The sequence below is a fragment of the Thermobia domestica genome, chromosome 5 (genome assembly GCF_964235325.1).
Source record: "Thermobia domestica chromosome 5, izTheDome1.hap1.1, whole genome shotgun sequence".
In the NCBI taxonomy this organism is placed as follows: Eukaryota; Metazoa; Arthropoda; class Insecta; order Zygentoma; family Lepismatidae; genus Thermobia; species Thermobia domestica.
In genome coordinates this window covers 210,950,104-210,970,103 of record NC_137458.1, presented here as the reverse complement: position 1 = coordinate 210,970,103, position 20,000 = coordinate 210,950,104, and the positions used below count along the sequence as shown (strand labels likewise).

Below are 20,000 nucleotides of genomic sequence, written 5' to 3'. Positions count from 1 at the left end.
CCACACGATGAAAATGAACGGTGAATGGTTCGTGCAGGAGAAATGCATTGTTACTTTGTAACACTCTTTCGAATGAGGCCCACATCGTTTCCAGTGTCAGGTTTCGCGCTTGGCGAAAACTCACAGAAAACGGTTTATTCGTGTTGCGTGGTGATATTACTGATAAACCAACCATCGCCTCATCGTCGACATTAACTAACAAATGGTCCAGCATTGCTTGGAAACTGTTATGTACATACTGTATGATATCGGTTCCTACGGGCGGTGCGTTGAATTGAATTTCGAGCATTCTGCCCTCGATGTTAAATCGTCTATAATGACGCGTGATTTCATTGCGAACAGTAAAACCCGATTCGGCCATGTTAATAAAAGGAGAAAACAAACAAACAGGTACGGTAAAACAAATATGTAATGTGGGGAAAAAAGGAATTGAGCAGCGTGAATTTACTACAAAAGAAAAGAAGAAAGGAAAATCTTAATCACCTGATAAACAGGAAATCATAACATTCATGATAAATTCTTAACTAAGCAATTCATGTAAAGGTCCTGAGTTTGATTCCCTGGCGGTGACGTTCAGAATCTCATTATGAAAGCACGTGTACTAGAAATCAAAGTTAAAAAAAATAAATAATTATGTTACTGAAATGAGTGTTTTATTGCTGTCAAACTCGAGACCATTACATCAGCATTTAACTGACCTACCATTCTATAGTGATAAAAAGAATGCATGAAATGAATGAATGTTTCATCAGTACTGAGATGTTAGAAAGCACGCGTAAGCATTTTTTTTCCCCACTCACAACGACCTTTAAATGATGCGTTTGCAAGTTGAAGAGACTCATCGAACATTAACGTTACGCATACGTAATTGTCGAAACAAAATCTGTATAGCGTATTTTTTTTTTATTATTGTGACTAAGCGGTTAGCGTACATGGTTCGGACGTGGAAGTCCCTGGTTCAAGCCTCGGTGGGTTTGCTTTTCCACGTCGGTGCATGTCAAACCTTTTCTGAAATTTAATATTCTCACACGTTATCATACATTCTTTTCAAAACTAAGCTAAATGGTTGACGTGCACACCTCATAATACATACATAAACGTACATAAATCGTCTATAATGACGAGTAATTTCATTACAAACAGTAAAACACGATTCGGCCATGATTAAAAAATGAAAACAAACAAACAGGTACGGTAAAACAAATATGTAATGGGAAAAAAGGAATTGAGCAGCGTGAATTTGAGTTGATTTTTTGATTTTTTAGTTTAGCGTCCCTTTCAGCAGCGAGGCTATATGAGACGCGGACCTACTGATTAACGTGGAATCCGAACCACATGAGCTCCCGCCGGGAATCGAACCCTGGTCTCCCACGCCAAAGGCGCGTATGCTAACCGCTTAGCCCAGGAAATCATAACATTCATGATAAATTCTTAACTAAGCAATTCATGTAAAGGTCCTGAGTTTGATTCCCCTGGCGGTGACGTTCAGAATCTCATTATGAAAGCACATGTACTAGAAATCAAAGTTTTTTTAAAATAATTATGTTACTGAAATGAGTGTTTTATTGCTGTCAAACTCGAGACCATTACATCAGCATGTAACTGACCTACCATTCTATAGTGATAAAAAAAGAATGCATGAATGAATGTTTCAACAGTGCTGAGATGTGATAAAATACGCGTAAGCATTTTTTTTTCTACTCACAACGACCTTTAAATGATGCGTTTGCAAGTTGAAGAGGTTCACCAACCATTAACGTTACACATACGTAATTGTCAAAACAAAATCTGTATAGCGTAAATCTTTTTAACCAAATATTCATGCACTCTTTTTTATTTAAGCGGTTAGCGTACATGCTTCTAACGTGGAAGGTCCTGGTTCAATCCTCGGTGGGGTTTGCTTTCCACATCGGATCGCTGTCAAGCCTTTTTTGAAATTTAATATTCTCATGCGTTATCATACATTCTTTTCAAAACTAAGCTAAATGATTGACGTACACACCTCTGGCCTTGGTTCAATCCCAGGTGATTGCTCGAATATCACGTTAAGCTGAAGGGGACACTAAAATAAAATAATGGTTTCAAAGGGTATCGAACCATATTATTCTCAGACATAGTTTTTAATATTCTGTAATGCATTCTTTTCAAAACTAAGCGCACACATCTTTGGCCATGGTTCAATTCCCGACGGGTGCTCGCTGAAGGGGCGCTAAACCATATCATTTCTTGTGCTTACTTCTAATGTGTGGGGATCCTGATTCGTACTCCCACTTTCCCATTCCACTAATTTCTTCATAGTCTAAATATTTCGTACTAAAAGTAAAACAGTGTATTCGTGATCCGCCCCCCACAAATATAAAATAAAAATGATTTTCGAATCTTGTGTGAAAAATAAAATCTCACTGAACTTACCTCAAATTCAATGAACAAAAAGTCGGTGCAGTAAAGCTTAAATGAAGACACTTCTAAAAAAGCAGATCTTCTTCACTTCACAGTTGAGAGCGATGTAGGATTTGAAAAATGAAATTTAGATTTTTATTTAGGTCGTTGTGAAAACGACGTCACCGTCAGCCAATCAGAAACGAGGAAATTTATAAAATGACATCACAACGAACCAATCAAAACGCTCGCTGCTTTTGGCATGAATCACGAACGAAAACGATGTGTAACAATCGATCGTGACGTCATTCACGTTTCTCAATAGTTACAACATCTAGTATCACAGTTCTGATCCCAAATGCTTTCTGTCAGGATCATGTCACTACTTGTCGTAACTGTGACGACATTTCATTTTCCTCATATTCCATACGAGAATGTCAATGTTTGCTTTTTTCATGAATCATGCTGACACGTTCGTAGTAAAACTAAAGTAATGCGATCCGCTGACGTTTGCATTTTCAATCATATGTGCTTCTATGTCGTCACACAAAGAAGTCTATCAGCATTTTATTTTAATCCACGAACGGAAGCGTTACACTGTCAGATTTATTTTCTTAAAGTATATGTGTATCCTTTTCAAGGACCATGGTTCGAAACCCACCAAGCATGATTAAAACCGAATTCATTCATAGCTAAGCGGTTAGGATACACATCTTTGGTTTGAAAGACCTGAGTTCGATTCCTGGAGAAACATTTCTTAGGATTTTTCTAAAACTTGGTTTAAATTTCTAGTTCGAAAATTTTAAAAGTTTAGTTCGATAAAAAGTTTGATTTGAGAAGCGTTACACTGTCAGATTTATTTTCTTAAAGTATATGTGTATCCTTTTCAAGGACCATGGTTCGAAACCCACCAAGCATGATTAAAACCGAATTCATTCATAGCTAAGCGGTTAGGATACACATCTTTGGTTTGAAAGACCTGAGTTCGATTCCTGGAGAAACATTTCTTAGGATTTTTCTAAAACTTGGTTTAAATTTCTAGTTCGAAAATTTTAAAAGTTTAGTTCGATAAAAAGTTTGATTTGAGAAGCGTTACACTGTCAGATTTATTTTCTTAAAGTATATGTGTATCCTTTTCAAGGACCATGGTTCGAAACCCACCAAGATCGATTAAAACCGAATTCATTTAAGCGGTTAGCATACACATCTTTGGTTTGAAAGACCTGAGTTCGATTCCTGGAGAAACATTTCTTAGGATTTTTTCTTAAACTTGGTTTAAATTTCTAGTTCGAAAAATTTTAAAAGTTTAGTTCGATAAAAAGTTTGATTTGAAAATTTTTAGATGTGATTTACATCTTTAGTTCGAAACTTTTGTTTTTAAAAATGTTTTAGTTCGACAAAATTTTGTTTCAATTTTTTTTAGTTCGAAATTTTTTGGGTTCGAAAATTTTTTGTTTGAAACTTTTTTTTTGTTTCAAAATTTTTAGTTCGAAAATTTTTTGTTTAAAATTTTTTTAGTTTTGAAATTTTTTTAGTTCGAAAAAATTTTTAGTTTAAAATTTCTTGCACTCTGCGGAACCGTTTCGAAAAGAATCGGAGCAGTTTAGGTAAGAAAAATCTGGCAACACTGTTTCCATTAATGAAGCGTTTACTGAGCGTTTAAAAAAAATCGCTTAAACTCACAACAATGTGTTATAAGAAATCTACAAGCGACACCCCTCTTTCACCATTGTTACTTCCAGAGACATAGGCTACTAATTCAAGGACAGGATCTCCATCAAGGTAAGAAAGCTGGTAATCATCTTATCTGCCAAAGAGAACGATAATATTTAATGTAAACTTCTGTACAATATCATGATACCATAAAAGGGTTATTTAAGGAGGAGGTTGAACCCTCCATGGGAACTTTAAGGTACCAAAAAGGATAACCATTAAAAAAAAATCCAGGTCTAGGGTGGATCGTCGTCATAGCACTCTGAATGTCTAGCATTGGGGTGGGTGTGTAAGATTATGCGATTTCTATCAACCAATCAACATTGTGGTACCAAAGCAATCATCTTACCCGTAAAAATGGAAACAAATGAGTGATGGGGTTTTCCCATGTAATCTGTTCATCGTGTGGCGGGTCTAAGATCATGTGACCTCTGTCGACCAATCAGAATCGAGGTACCAAAGCACTCATCTTACTCATAAAAAGGGAACGAATTTCAAAAGTCACAGGGCTTAAGATCACGTGACCTCTATCATCGTGGTACCAAAGGACTCATCTTACCCGTAAAAAGGGAACGAATTTTAAAAATCCCAGGGCCTAAGATCACGTGACCTCTATCAGCCAATCATAAACACTCATCTTACCCGTAAAAGGGAACGAATTTCAAATATCGCAGGGTCTAAAATCACGTGACAGCTATCAAACAATCAAAACACACATCTTACCCGTAAAAGGGAACAAATTAGTGAGGGATTTCCCCACAGGGTGACTCATGACGTCATACCACGTGACCTGAAAATTTGAATTTCCCGCGTGGGCGGGGCCTAACGTCACGTGACCTCTCTCAGCCAATCAGAATCGAGAAATTTTTGCTGACTCGGCTGGACATACGGGGGGGACTACTTCGCCAGATGCAATTTTTCAGTGTGTGCTCTGGCTAAGTAGAAGGAAGATCTGATGTTTCCTAAGTAAGTTCCTTTCAGAAAGTTTGCTATTTCCTTAACGGTGATGTAAATAAACATACTCATCGTTATTAGCCCGACACCGAACCATCCTGGACAAATCCCTCTAGAACAATGATCGGCAAAAGTTTATTCTGCCTAATTTTATAAGCGACTCAAGGGTGAAACACTTGTTAACGAAAGCAATGCTGTGTATATAGTGCCTTGTTTCTGACAAAATATAAAGTGCTTTGTAATCTTTAGACACTTTTCCTATTCTTTTTGTCACCCTTGGTTGTGTAGGGCAGCCTCGAACAAATAAAGAAGAGGTAATACACCGTGTATTACAGTCAAGGGGCGCTATAAATATATTAGGTATTTGTTTTGTTACCTAACTATAACGGCCTAGGATCGTCTTCGGTAGAATAAAAAATGCTACGTGATATTCCATTCACGAAGGAGGAAAGAATGCTGTAAATATATTTCTTATTCATTTCGTCTGCCCTGCTTCTCAGAAATTATATACTTTTTGTTGGAGGGTGCTGAAAAGAGAGGGGGGAATAAAACGTCGTGCCCCCTCATACATTTTAAATTTTGTGACGTGGTTGCTCGAATTATTACTAAAGAAAGCACTTTAAACTAAGATATCTAAAGTTACTACATTATGTAAGGGTGGCATGTTCAGGAATAATAATAATAATAATAATAATAATAATAATAATAATAATAATAATAATAATAATAATAATAAATAGAAATGTTTTTGGAGAGCCGAAATTATGTGACACGAATCATTACATGTAGAGCTTTAGAATGAGTGGTCATAGGGGAGGAAAAAACAAGATTTTTCTCTGTCTGACTCTCTAACGTAAAGATTATGTGCTGAAGGTAAGAAGCATCATCATTCTACAATAAGTTGCTTTTACGTAGAATATCAATTACTTCAGTTCTTCTCCTTCGGGCAACTTTCCTTATGTAGTAAATTCAAAACAATTTCAATTTAAGACAAATATTTATAGGGAAAATTAAACATTTAATAGAGAAATCTGTTATCAAAATATCCAAACACGTAGATAGAAGACTATCTAGTGAGAAACATTGTGAAACTTTATAAAATTCTCCAAGTTAGAATTAACATTTACTGAAAAACATTCGTTATGCATCAGTGAGCATGTAGTGAGCAGTGAGCACAGAGGAAATAATTACAAAACTGTTTGCAAACAAAAATTAGAGACACTAATGCAAATGCGACAACGATATTTTCTGTTTTTTTGGTATCGTCATGAATTTTACACATATGTTACAATTTGATTCTTTCCCACATAAAAAAATAAATGAAATAACATAGTGATAAAAATGACAACAGCACTTCCATGGGGTTCGAACCCACTGCCTTCGGCATACAGCCTCGTTGCTTTAACTAACTGAGCTATTTGTTTCCTTACGTGAACTGCACCTGTTCTACGGTAAAGACGATTTTTCATTACGATTGTGCTAACAATTCGTCCTTTTCCATAGGCAATTTCCACTATTTGCTCTATTTATACGTTAATACTTAGCATAGATTCATATATTTGGAGTTCGCTGATAATGCATATAATAAGACATGTTAGAAATATTTCGTTAAAATTTTCGTTTGTAGATCTAATCACGTTTCTCTCAATGACATAGATGTCGCTGCTTCGTGTTGAACTGCAGAATTCCCTCGCGTTCTTGAAAATGTCCCACTTTAGCAGAGTTGGTAATTCTCGAGATTTCTGTTGATTTAATGTTTTTTGCTTCTAATTTCTTTATTTTAAGCTAATATCTAACACAAATATTAAAAACGGGTTTGTTATTAACCTGTCCTGCTGGGGAAACCTTCCGAAATTTCGAACATATAAAGAAAACGGAGATATTTTCAAAAAACTTCAAAATAAAGAGACGCGTCATTTATTTTGCTCATGGTAGTACATAAATTACTTTCACTTTATGGTGAGTAACATTGTAAACGTTTAATTTCTACCACTTTCGTTTTGACTGTAGGGTTAACGGAGTAGATAGATGAAATCTATTGGAATCTGAATCTATTAAAAAAAACTCTTTACGTTGTCTCTGATCGTTTTTGATCTATGGAAATCAATATTGAAAGTGAAAGTAGTAGCAAATTTGTATCACTTCGGTTTTTGCAGAGATGCGAGTCCAGATACTAGATTTTCTCCATACCGATTATAGAAAGCGGCTTCTGGATACCTGTTACCGTTTTAATTATGAGTGTTAACAGACAGACAAATGGATATAGCCGTTCTATAAGACTTCCGATACTTGTGTGTGGCATGCTTTGGCAATCTAAAAGTAACGAAAACTGAGGAGAAGCATGTATTTTACGTATTAGTGAAAACGTTTTTCATAGACTGGTTTTACGTTTCTTTTTCCTGAATCGGTGTACTGCTGTAATTCAAAGAAAACAAGAAATGTATGTCAGGTACATGCCCTGTGATAGGGGTAGATTTATGTACCTTCCATCCCTTCACTTCCTTCTTCTGATCTTCCTCTACGCAGATATTTTTACAAAGAAAAGTGCATTTTCATGACGTGAGTGACGTTGGACAATGGAGCTAGTGCCAATAACAGACTATCAATTTAGTATCTGAATTTCGTTTTCTTTTCGCATGACAGTAGGTATCATACGACAATTAAAATGCATATTGCATCGCTTTAAAATCACTGTTATTTGTTTCTTAGTTATCATAGAACGGGAAAAATGCCGGAACTATTTTCTTCCGGTAGTAGGCAGTTGCCAGTACACACTATCACAACCTATATTTTCTTCAATTTATATAAATCTTCAAGTATAAGTCTTCTACATGAGATTTCTCTTGATTTATGGCAAAGTAGTAGAAAATTTTAATAATCTTTTCAAAAAATGTAGTGGACTATACGAAAATCTGACGAAAAATATAAGAAACGATTGCAAGTTTATTTGCAAACAGAAACGTAAAATATTGTATACTGGCAAATTCTATCAACACAAGTAGTTGATATGAAGTTAGAACCACCCACTCCCACGCTCCCAGAAGAGCTCTCATAGAAGAAAAATTGGGCGCCGAGTTTCATTCAAGGTGAGCTAAACACTGAACTCTTTAAGTTAGAGTGTAAGGGGAAAACTATTCTCAGGAGAGAGATAGAAAGAAAAGCTAATGAAATAGTATGTGGTATTTATAATGAAAATAAGTATTTTATGTTTAAGGGTAGATTACAGAGTATGTAATATGATGCAAGATATTAAAACTATTAATTAGGATTTTTATTATCTAACAGTGACATATATTGTGATAGTTGTGTACCTGTTTTACCAAGGGATATTGGACCACTCAGGAATCAACTTCCCAGCACACTGGTGGCAACCGTGGGCACCAGGCACAATGTTCCATGATAATCATCATCTATATACTCATGTGAATTTCGGATTGTACACTGCTTACTGGGACAAGGTAAGAAATATATTACAGGCAGATATTAGCATAAAAAAGAAAATATTCACACAGTTATCATTTTAACACAAGCAGAAAACATCGTGTTAAACAATTTCCCATTAGAAAAGTAATCACTTGCAGAATGGTACAAATGCAATATATTGATTAATTTGCAAGCATAACATTTTCTATTGAAGTGTGGAGTATAGGAAATGGATAAATACATCTGAATAAATTTGTTAAAAATATACAAGAATACACACAATAACATAGAATGTAAAATGATAGTTCTGACATTTAAAAGTTCTTCATTTCAAATCAATTATTATAATATAGGCATCCCTTAGCAATGTGAGTAATACACATTGCAGGGCCGGATTAAGGGCCTCCAGCCCTATAGCCCTGAGCCTCGAGGTGAACTGGGGCCTACATTCTGATCAAAATCTCAACTGGCTATCTAAAAAGAATCATGAAAATACAATCATCATCATAAAATAAAAATGATCAAATATATGATACATATTCCCTTAGCTTTCCTACTGTACTTTAGCAGAAATGTATTAGATGAAGTCAGCAGAGGCCACATATTTTTATAACCCCGAGCCTTCAGATGGGTTAATCCATCCCTGCATGTATGTAATTTTTATTACGGCTGGAAATATTCCTCATTCCTATGTTCTTTACAAACTGATTTGGAAATATACATTAATTTTCAATACCGTATACTTTTAAAAATATTTAAAATACAAATGAATAAATAGTTTGAAGTTTTATAAATTTTGCATGTGAATATTAACAATTTGTTTATCCACAAACTGGCTGAAATAAACTTTTATGTGTGTGTCAAATCCTAATTAACACAGTATGAGAAAAATGAATACAACTTAAATTCCAAAATATAAGAAGTGCATCCAGAAAGTAAGTTTCCCACGCATCCCATGGCTAGGAAACGGTATGTTGCGCGAAGGGACTACGTGTACGTGAGAGAGTAAGGTCCTAGCATGGCACATGCACTAGCGGAACTTCCCTAGTGCTCTCAGTAGCGTCGTGGCAGTGGTTAAAGATGGACGTTCCTATACCAGCTCCCACCGGGTGTGAAGTGCAAGCAGTGATAAAGTTTTTGAATGCACAGGGCATAGCACCAATCAAAATCCATCGTTAGGTGTGCCAGGTCCATGGGCCTAACGGCAGGAGCAAGCAGTTTCTGCAGATTTTCCGCTCCTTATTGCACACCACTGTCACGTAGTGCCTGTTGATCAAGAAGTTTTGTGTTGTAGCAACTGACCCTAGAGCACAAAGCAAGGCGCACAGGGTTAGCATTGACATTTTTGCAACGATACAACTGACGATGGATTTCAGTCGGTGCTATGCCCTGTGCATTCAAAAACTTTATCACGCTAGCACTTCACACGCGGCGGAAGCTCGAATAGGAACGCCAATCTTCAATCACTGCCACTACGCTACTGAGAGAATTAGGAAAGTTCTGCTGTCGCATGCACCATGTTAGGACCTTGCTCTCTCACGTACACGCAGTCGCTTCGCGCAACATACCGTTTCCTAGCTATGGGACGCGTGGGAAACTTACTTTCTGGATGTGCCTCGTACATTTTAAACTATAATTCAATGATTCTGTTAAATACTCTACAAATGAGTTGTGTTTGACACCAAATTGCCATTGTCAGCCTCATTTTACAGTTGATTATATACACGTGGGGTTGAGTACGTTATGTTTCTCGAGTGTATGTAGCCAACTTGGACAGTTTAATTTAGTATTTACTAGAAATCAAATTTATAGACTATAAACAAATATAAGATTTAAAAAAAAGATTGGTAGTCCTTTTGGTTGGTAGCTCACAATAGAATTTAAAAAGCTACTGTAGCTCAGAAGCTTCATAAGTTAGCGACCACTGCTGTACTTGATTCAAAAATAACATTTGGACTGTGTGTTCTTGTGGTATTCATGTGTTGTTAATTACAAGTTATTGGTTGCAGTGGATTGCGTCATTTTTAATTTTTTGTTGCGTACTTACTCACTCACTGTACACATACATATTTACAAACCACTAATAGGTCAGTAAACTGAATACCTAACCCAATTGCCCTTTCAAAGAAACCAACTTCACGCCTTTATGTCTAACATAGTTAAGTATTTATCATAGTTGCGAGGACGGTTTGATAAATAACATAGTTTGCATACTAATAGGTTAGCGTGGTAACGTCATCTTTATATCTAAGCATAAAGATTTCTTTCTATGAATAAATAACCTGCGATCTCAAGTAATCCTGACAGTAATTCATTGTTTAAATAAGAGTGTTTCAAGTTGTAGTGAGAAATGGATAAAGTTGGAATCCGTTGTGTTATTCAATTTTTTATTCAAGAAAGGAAAACACCGACAGGAGTTCATGAGAGGATTTCACCTACATTTAGTGTCTCACGTCCTTCCTATGAAATTGTTGGACTTTGCGTGGCAAAAGAAGCATTGAAGATTCACCACGTCCTGGAGTCCCGAAATCAGCTGTAATATCTGAAATCATTGATAAGGTCCGCGATTTGGTCTTAGGTGAGAAGTGACTAAAGTGCGTGAGTTAAAAGCTCAAGCCATAAGCATATCAACTGAGCAGATTCAATTTATTTTGCATTATGAATTGCATATAGTTAAAAAAAAAAAAAAAGCTTTACGCAAGATGAGTGCCACATTTACTCACTCGAGAGCACAGAAAAAGTCGTGTCGCTTAGGAAAAATTGGCCAAGCTGCAGTTTGAAAATCTTTCGCATCCGGTCTAGATCTAGCTCCCTCGGACTACGATATGTTCCTGAAACTCAAAACTTTCCTGACAGAACGAAAATTTGATTGAAATGAAGTGGTCGCACGTACAAGAAGTGAACGAGTATTTTGTAAATCTCTAAGAAACTCATTTCCTTGAAGGAATCGCGAAATTGGAAAAACGTTGGGGCGAGTGCATTGGACTTCGAGTGGACTATGTGGAAAACTAAAGTACGCAAAAAGGTCGAATTGTTTTCTTTAATATAAAACCAAGTTACTCATGAAATCACTTTCGTAACTATATCATTTAGGCGAATGCTGCAAAGCTTCTACCATTTATCTCAATCTGCATTTATTTTATCTGTCCGAAGATAACTCTCGTAAATCTTATCTGATTTTAATGAAACTTGGTACTTACCTTTCTTCAACATGCAAAAATAAATTTATTCTTACATTCTATCAAAAATAAAGAGGGTAAATGAGGTAAAATCCATCCATGTAGTAAGATTAAACACAGAGTGTATCCTTTTCGAAGATAGCCCCTGAAATTGTGTGATAGAAAAAGGTATGCGAAGAGGAAATGAAATAAAATTTGTACATGACCTGGAAGAGAAAGTCGTAAGACTTGCAATATTCTGGCACTTACAGTGCAATAAAATCAGGTTAACATTTAAAGTACAAGTATAGTCTCTCATAGTGGACTGTCTGCAGCAACCTTCCTGCCAGTTCCTCGATTCCACGTCTATACCACGTCTTGTCGCAAGAGTTGAAGAAGTAAGTCACTGCTGTTTCCACCTGCTGCTGGTTTGTGAAACATCGTAATTTCAGGAAGCTTGCCATGAATCGGTACAGGTAGTAATCTAAAGAACAAGGTCAGGACTATATGCCGGATGTATCATCAGTTCAAAGCCATTAAATTCTTGAATTTTTGTTGCGTTTTTCGAGAAGAGTGTAGTTTTGCATTATCCTGTTGCAGCAAGGTGTGCTTTGGGTTCACCAATGCAGTATATTTTTTGCCTAGTGCATACATCCGCTTCAACTGTTCGGCTTTGACAGTTTACCGTTAGGAACGAACTCGAAGCCAATTTCCCTCGTAATTCTACCACACCATAAATAATTAGAAAAAAGATAGAATCAACGTATAGCATTCACAATAGTACATCATCATCCTAAGTATCCTGTCATTATTGGCAGGTCATTTTCTGTAACTCAGAAGCTTCCATGCTTCACGCTCTTTGACTTCACGTACGATTTTGACATCGTCCATTAATTGTAACCTCTTTTGTCCTCTCCCTTTATTTCCTGCCACCATAACTCTAGCAGGTCCCTCATGATATCATTCCTTCTTATCGAATGTCCCAATAAGTTTCTCTTCCTCTTCTTAATAATATCTAAAATTGTTCTTTTCTCCCCTACCATTTCTAACACTCTCTCATTCATTTTCCGCTCGACCCAGCCATTTTTTTCAATTCTTCTCCAACTCACATTTCGAAAGCTTCCAGCCGATTCTCATCACTTTTGCGTAATTTTCACATTTCTGCCCCATAGAGTACAATACTTCACACGAAGTGTTTTATGAGTCTGTTTTTCTTAACTTTTTATTCCAGGTCCCACAAAACAACTTTTCTTCTTCCTAAAAGCTTGTTTCGCCATTCTTAAACTTGCTTTTATTTCACGTTTGTACTTCATACCATCAGTAATAATACAACCCAGCTATCGAAAACTAGTCACCTGTTCTATTTTTTGTCCTCCTACTTCCATATTGGACACCGACCGCTTCGTTCCAATCATCATGACTTTTGTCCTTCTAACATTGATTTTTATCCCATATTTTTCACAGCCATTCCTCAAGTTTCTAACATCCTATTGATTTTCTTTCCATATTCCGCCACAAATGCCATATCATCTGCAAACCTAATACATCTAATCATTTTACCTTCTTCCGAAATCATGTCTTTATTATGTAGGCTCTTTTTACTATCTCTTTTAGATAGAAATTAAATAATGTTTGCGAGAGGCAGCACCCCTGTCTAACTCCCCTACAAATTGCACTCTCTTCTGTCATTTCCTCCTCTACTCTAATACTTACTTGTTGGTTCATATACAAGTTTCTTGTGAGTCTTCGATCTTTCCAATCCAAACCAACCTTCTTTAGAACTCCCAACAACAATTCCCAGTTCATGCAGTCGAAAGCCTTTTCTAGGTCAATAAATACAAGTTACACCTCTTTCCATTCTTCTATAAACCTGTCACGATAATCATTAATAATCCAATTGCATCTCTTGTGCCCGTACCTCGCCTGAACCTGAATTGTTAATCCTCAACTTCTTAATTTGTTCTTCCATTCAATCTTCTGTTCAATATTCAAAGCATAATTTTTGTTCCATGCAATTTGAAACTAAAAACTCTATAATCCTCACATCTTTCTGCGTTCGATTTCTTAGTCGTCGGTATCATGATTGTCTTCAGCAAATCTCTTGGCCGCTCTCTTGTTTCTTATATTTAATTGCAGAGTTGGAGGAATTCATTTTTGTCCTTGTCTCCCATATTCTTAATGAATTTTTGATTGGTATATCATCTCTCCCGGTTGCCCTTCCATTCCTAATCTTGGATATAGCTTTCTCAATCTCATCCTAAAGAATACTAAATCCTTTCTCATCCTCGCGTACTAGTTTTCTACTTCAACATGTAAGCCACACGATCTATACCTACTCTAATATACGTCCTCAATATATTCTCTCCATCTTCCTAAGACTTTTCTTGCTGACTACTTTCCCATTCTTATTTTCAACTGCCAACATAATATCCCATTGTTGCCTCCGAAGTTCCATAGATTTCATCTCCTTGTATATTTCCTCATATTTCCCTACTCTTTCTAATTCTTTCATGTTCTCGCATTTTCTTTTGTAAAACTATTCCCTTGGTCTATTTCTTTCCATTCGTAACTCGTTATTTAAATTTCTATACATCTTTCTGCCCTCTTCTGTTTCAACGTGTTTTTACGCCTTCCTTACACTTATTTTCTGCAACACCTGTTTTGTAATCCATGGTTTCTTACCCGTTTTGTGTTCGCGCTAACCTACTACTACTTCTGCAGCATGCTGTATGCAAGGTTTAATATACTCGTATCGTATGTTACCACCTTTACTTATGATTTCCGCGTTTGCGTATTTGTCTTCGAATTTTTAAACTGCATAAAGGAAGACTTGTTATTTCCTCATTTCTCAACTTTCCAGAATTCAATATCTTGTTGCCTACTCTTCTTCTGCTACATTTTTTTCAGTTGAATACCCACTTCGCACAGAACAAAATTACGATCAGAGAAAATGTCGGCCCCAGGAAGGGTTTTCGATTTCTTCAAGCTATTCCAACACCTGTCCTGATAGTCTATCTGATATCTTTTGCCGTCTATTGAGAATTTCAATGTATATTTTCTTCCTTTATGCTGATTGAACCAAGTGTTCCCAACTGCTAATGAATTGTGTCTACAGTAATTGGCCAGTCCCTCACCCCTTTCATTTGTTTCACCTAAACCATATTTTTCTACGACATTACCTTTCTGTTTTTCTCCCACACTTGCATTGGAATCTTCCATTACAATTATGCATGTACCCCTTTTCTCCCTGTCCATTATGTCTTCTACTTTTTCGTAATTTTTTTCTACTTCTTCAGTTGTATGCGAAGTTGTCAGTGTGTATGTCTGTATCACCACTAGAGCCTTCGTTATTCCTAGGGGGTGAACCTTCTGGAATGTACTACAACCGACATAGGTCTAGATTTCACTGTAGCACGCAATCCTCCCCACCCGACACATAAGTATCTTCGTGAATGTGGTGTTTATGGCGGAAGATTATAGTTTATTAGAGAACGATTTGTTTTCATCTGGTCAAGTATTACGATTACTCATTACATCATCAACAAATTCTAAGTTCACTACCTTCCCTTTTAAGCGTTTACCAAGAATTATTCCTAAACCATTAAGTCTGTCCTTTTCAATACCTGAGTAAAACAATCTATATCCTTCGCTGTTCAACACCCCATTACCTTCCCATCTAATTTCATAAAGTTTTACCAAACCCAGAATATTTTATTTCAGTTTTTCTATGTGATTTTCCTCTCTGTAGCATAATACGTAAGTTCCATATTACTTTCCTAAACCTTTCACTCTTGCTTGACTTTATCTATCTTCCCCACATTGTTACTTTGTCGTCCAATAGTCAGTTCCAAGCCATCCCCCTCCTGAAGATCCAAATGGGAGGATATTTTACCTCCTGAACTATATTTTGATTTGCGAAAGACCTCTCTATAGGGTTATTCAAAAAGTGCGCCGCTTTTATCACATGAACTTTATTTTCCCAAAACACACTAACAAAATTCATAAACATGCTCATCACACATTCCAATTTCAGGTATGGTGAATGACGTCGAGCATATGACCTCCTCTACTGCGTTCGCATGCAATAACTCCTTTCGTGAAATTCGCTATGTTTGCCTGACTAACAGCTACACTGTCACGAACTACCACAGTGTTTTGTTCAGAACAACTACTACGACGACGCCCAGGATTTTTAATGTTCACTGTTGAACCCTTTTCAAAGAACTTTTTCATAAGTTTGCTAACTGTTGATTCATTCGGTGCCTCATTTCGCCCTAGAACTGCGCGAAGTCTTCTGACGCCACCGGTCGCGGTCATTTACTAGACGTGGACAGACTCTACTTGTCCCTGATATATCGTAATGCGTTCAATGTGGTATCGACGGTTTATCCTTGACATTGTTAAGCGAGAAAAGTCGAATGTCAGACAACTTTGAAAATTGAATGCCCCACCCGTCCAGTAGCAACGATCATCCTGCACTGGAAACCCAGTAATTCCAATCGAGTTGCCATCACTACGGTAAACGATATTTCACTGCACCCATAAAAATCCAACTGATAGCACTGAAATTGCTTCACTCCCTTCGACTGGCTTTCCATGGTCTTCCCTCGACGTCAACTAGTTCCGTACCGCTATTCTATGACTTTTGGCACTTTATATATATATTATTCCTTTCAGATATACAACTTCATGTCTTGTATGATATAAATCGAATAAACCCTCTAGAAATAGAAACAGAAAAAAATCCAGACATCTTTCTCAGATACCAGATTTATAAATAAGTCGTCAAATTTTTCTCAAAGCGGTGGATATTTTTACTTTGTTATTCATGAACTCGAAAAATCTTTAGACCTGGTCACTGAAATGGCAATATTACTTGGAAATATTCTTCTAGCATCCCTTCCCAGCAGCGTTGGTGGTAGATGAAATGTCAACATGAGGGCAGTAGAAGTACATAGCAGAAATTCTAATTTAAAATTTATTATATTTTTACTATATATTTACTTTCCATAATGGACTCTCATTTTCTGATCAGAGCTTTGAAAATACAGATAATTATGGTTAATATATCCTAATTAATTGTAGTTTCCAAAATACAAGCAAAATTAATACTTTCTTGCTATAAGTGTTTCTTTGAATTACAATAAAAATAAGGTTCACGGTTATACGAATTTATACGTGTTTATATGTTTAAATGCATTTCTTTCATTAATATTAATTACGCATTTAAAATTTGCTTTTAGCTACATGGAACGTGTCGAGTTAAAGACAGAATTTATGGAGAAGATATATTTTACGGAAGAGGAAAGCCATTAAGCGAAGCTACGGATGAGGAAAAGAAATTGTTCTTCGAAGAAAATAAATAAAAATGTTCCGAGACAAAATGAAGAGAATATGTAAGCGACATGTCCTTGAAGAACACGACATAGATTTTAAGCAGCTAACATTTTTTATTTGCTATCGTATTTCTCTGTACTAAACATCTTCCAGAGTTGAATTGAGTTGATTTTAGTTTAACGTTCCTGTCAGCAGCGAGGCTATACGAGACGGCACCTACTGATTAACGTGGAATCCGAACCACATGAACTTCCGCTGGAAATCCAATCCGGGTTTCCCACGCCAAAGGCGCGTACACTAACCGCTTAGCCAAGAATGAGTTCATCTTCCAGAGTGTAGAAGAAGAAGAACGCCCACTTTTAAGCATATCGTTTAAGATGAAATTGTGTATGACTCTGGAAGCAAGAAACTGCTTACAGAACTTTAAAAAAAATGTTTGGATAATGTTGAAAACGTACAGTGGAAAGAAGAAATTAGTGTGTATGTAGGTACATAATTAGGCTTAACTTTTACAATATAAATATTTTGTACTCATTACTTCATCTTTGTAAATTTACTTTCCGGCCAAGAAACACATTATATCATACACATTAGACAAAATGAAGGTGATATAGAATGTGACAAAGTCTTTGAAAATAGGCCACTATTTGCATCAAATACTTATTTATTTCGACTTGTTTTACATGTCGAGGTTACGACTAAACGAAGCCTTACCTACCAACTAAACATGATACAAAATTTTAAGACAATAGTTTTACAATAAGAAAAATTAGATAGTAAATATACAAAATTATGTATACACATTGTAAAGTAACAGATACTCACTCATAGACACACAAATATTTTAGTGTTATACTGTGATATATACAATATAATACGTATACATACGCGTTATAATATGTAACGAGCTGCTCTATTAGCTTTTCTGCCTCTGTATACGTTCAATCATGACAATAAATTGTAAATCGCTCTTTTAAAAGATTCTTGGAGTGATTGACTCACGTATTGAGGTATGCAAAGTTCCAATCGCGACACGTTGAACACAAACAAACTATTTGCTGAGCAAAACAATATATTCACATAATAAACTACACACGTGTTACAGTTTCGCCAACTAACACTTTGGCTTTATCAGACACTATCTACGCGTTGAAGTTATGTATGATTTCAAGGAATAAGTAGATTTATGGAAAGGAATTGCAAACTGATCCTTGGTAGATGATCTTGGTCCTTGTCATGGAAATTTATTAAAAAGTTAACATATTTGAGAAAGTAAAAAGGTTGTAATGTTTAGTTTTTTCCTTACAATTTTTGAATATTCTGTTTGTTAATGACATTTATGTCTTCGTATGTTTACATAATTTTTGACCATGGTTTTCTCTTGTTTTGTGTGTGTTTGAAAAATTAAACACATGTTTGTGAATATTTCATTGGAGTGTGTTTAAAAATGTCCAAGTAGTTGTCATTGGTTTGTATTCTGTATTAGTGGAAGAAATTTCCAAACGGCAAGAGGATAAGATAAGTCTGACTCTGTTTGCTCTAAAAATTTCAGATTGCCAGAACAAATAAGTTGTTTCTAGTGGCTGCAGAAACAAAAATTATTGATATATCTGAAAGTTTAAGAAGGAAAAGGATCATGAAATTAATGAAAAGTGACTTATGTTTATTTGATAAAGATTAAATTATTTAAAATATGTTCCTACTAAACTAATAACTCTCAAAATATTATATAGTTTCTAGCGATATATGCGACTAAACAAAGATTTCTTGAAAATGTGTTCTTATTTCGCTAATGCAACCCTATACTGAACGTAAAAGCGTGCAGTAAATGACAAGAAAGGCAAACTGTTGCATGAAAATATGTTTATATTTATGGTCAAAGTTTCTTGCTGTTTTTTTTTTCCTAAACCAAATGAGTTAGTAAATAAATAGTCCCTGTTGAATAGATACCTGTATGTGTTCCGAAGCAGCGAACCTGTACAACAGGAAGCTTAAAGGAAATTGCTAGTTTTTCTTCTCTAATAAGAAGTGGTGATCCGATACATGCTAAAATTTATAGTGTGTTTTATATTGGGCTATGACATACCCACACAGTATAGCAAAGTAACACAAAATATACCCAGATGTTTCACAATATGTAAGTACCGTTATAAGTGTCTGCAAAATGAAGTGTTTCATAGAACTAAGAGTAATTTACGCCCTTGTTGAATTTCCAGCCAGTGTACCCTTTAAATGAATGGCGTTGCATGGTCACAGAATTTTAAAATAAAAATAAAACGTAAGCCAGTATATAGTATCCTCTGCAGATGGTTTTGTAACTGTACCCAAAATGAGTTAAGGGGATGTCACAGTACTCTACTAATGGTAATTTTTGAATTTCTTTAAGTTTTTTTCAACTGTATTGGTAAAAAGTTTTTAATTTTCTGAAGAATGAAGCAACTTCGAAAGACTTCTTGCACGTTGTGTTAATTTGATCAGATAAAGTTAAATATTTGTGAAATATAATGCCAAAATTTTTAACAGAGGAAGAGAAGGGAATATTTATGTAATCTAAGTTACATTGGGAAGAAGTGAAACATCTAATAATGTAGTCCTACGTAATAAAATCGACTTCGACTTAGCTAGATTTAAATTAAATAAGAGGTTTCGCTGATCAGAAAGTAAGCTGGCAACTACCACATACTGTTTACAGTCGCATAAATAATTTTGAATCCACTTAGTAGATGAAGTAGTGAAGTTATATTTTCCGCAACAACCTTCCGCAGCAAAATATCGTGTTTTACTGATTGAAATGCGTTGCTGTAATCCAGAAAGGTAAGTATGGTTATCAACCTCTTGTTCAAGACAGAGCGTATTTCATTAGTAATACTGGTAAGGGCTATAGAAGTTCGCCAATGAGCCATTTCCATTTTCTACTGAAACCCCTCCACAGCTATACAGAAAATGGACATCGACTAATCAACGTAGCTTTTCGTACTGAAGAAACAATATCTTAACGATCAACCTAAGTCAATGCTTTCGAAAATTATCGTATGT

The 20,000-nt window shown here is 35.8% G+C and overlaps 1 protein-coding gene across 2 annotated transcripts in view; it reads left to right on the top strand.

Annotated features, from left to right (window-relative positions):
* The window catches only part of LOC145686377 (uncharacterized), a 68,956-nt gene extending 49,372 nt beyond the window's left edge, over positions 1-19,584 (top strand). Inside the window, exons 5-6 of one of the 2 annotated variants that reach the window (XM_081759646.1) lie at positions 8,371-8,504; positions 16,871-19,584. In XM_081759646.1, the coding sequence (XP_081615772.1) occupies positions 8,371-8,504; positions 16,871-16,993 (257 nt within the window). In that variant the 3' untranslated portion in view covers positions 16,994-19,584. Of the gene's footprint in view, positions 1-8,331; positions 8,505-16,870 lie in introns of both variants that reach the window. The other variant, XM_081759645.1, reaches the window with a different exon arrangement.
* The last annotated feature ends 416 nt before the right edge of the window (positions 19,585-20,000 follow it).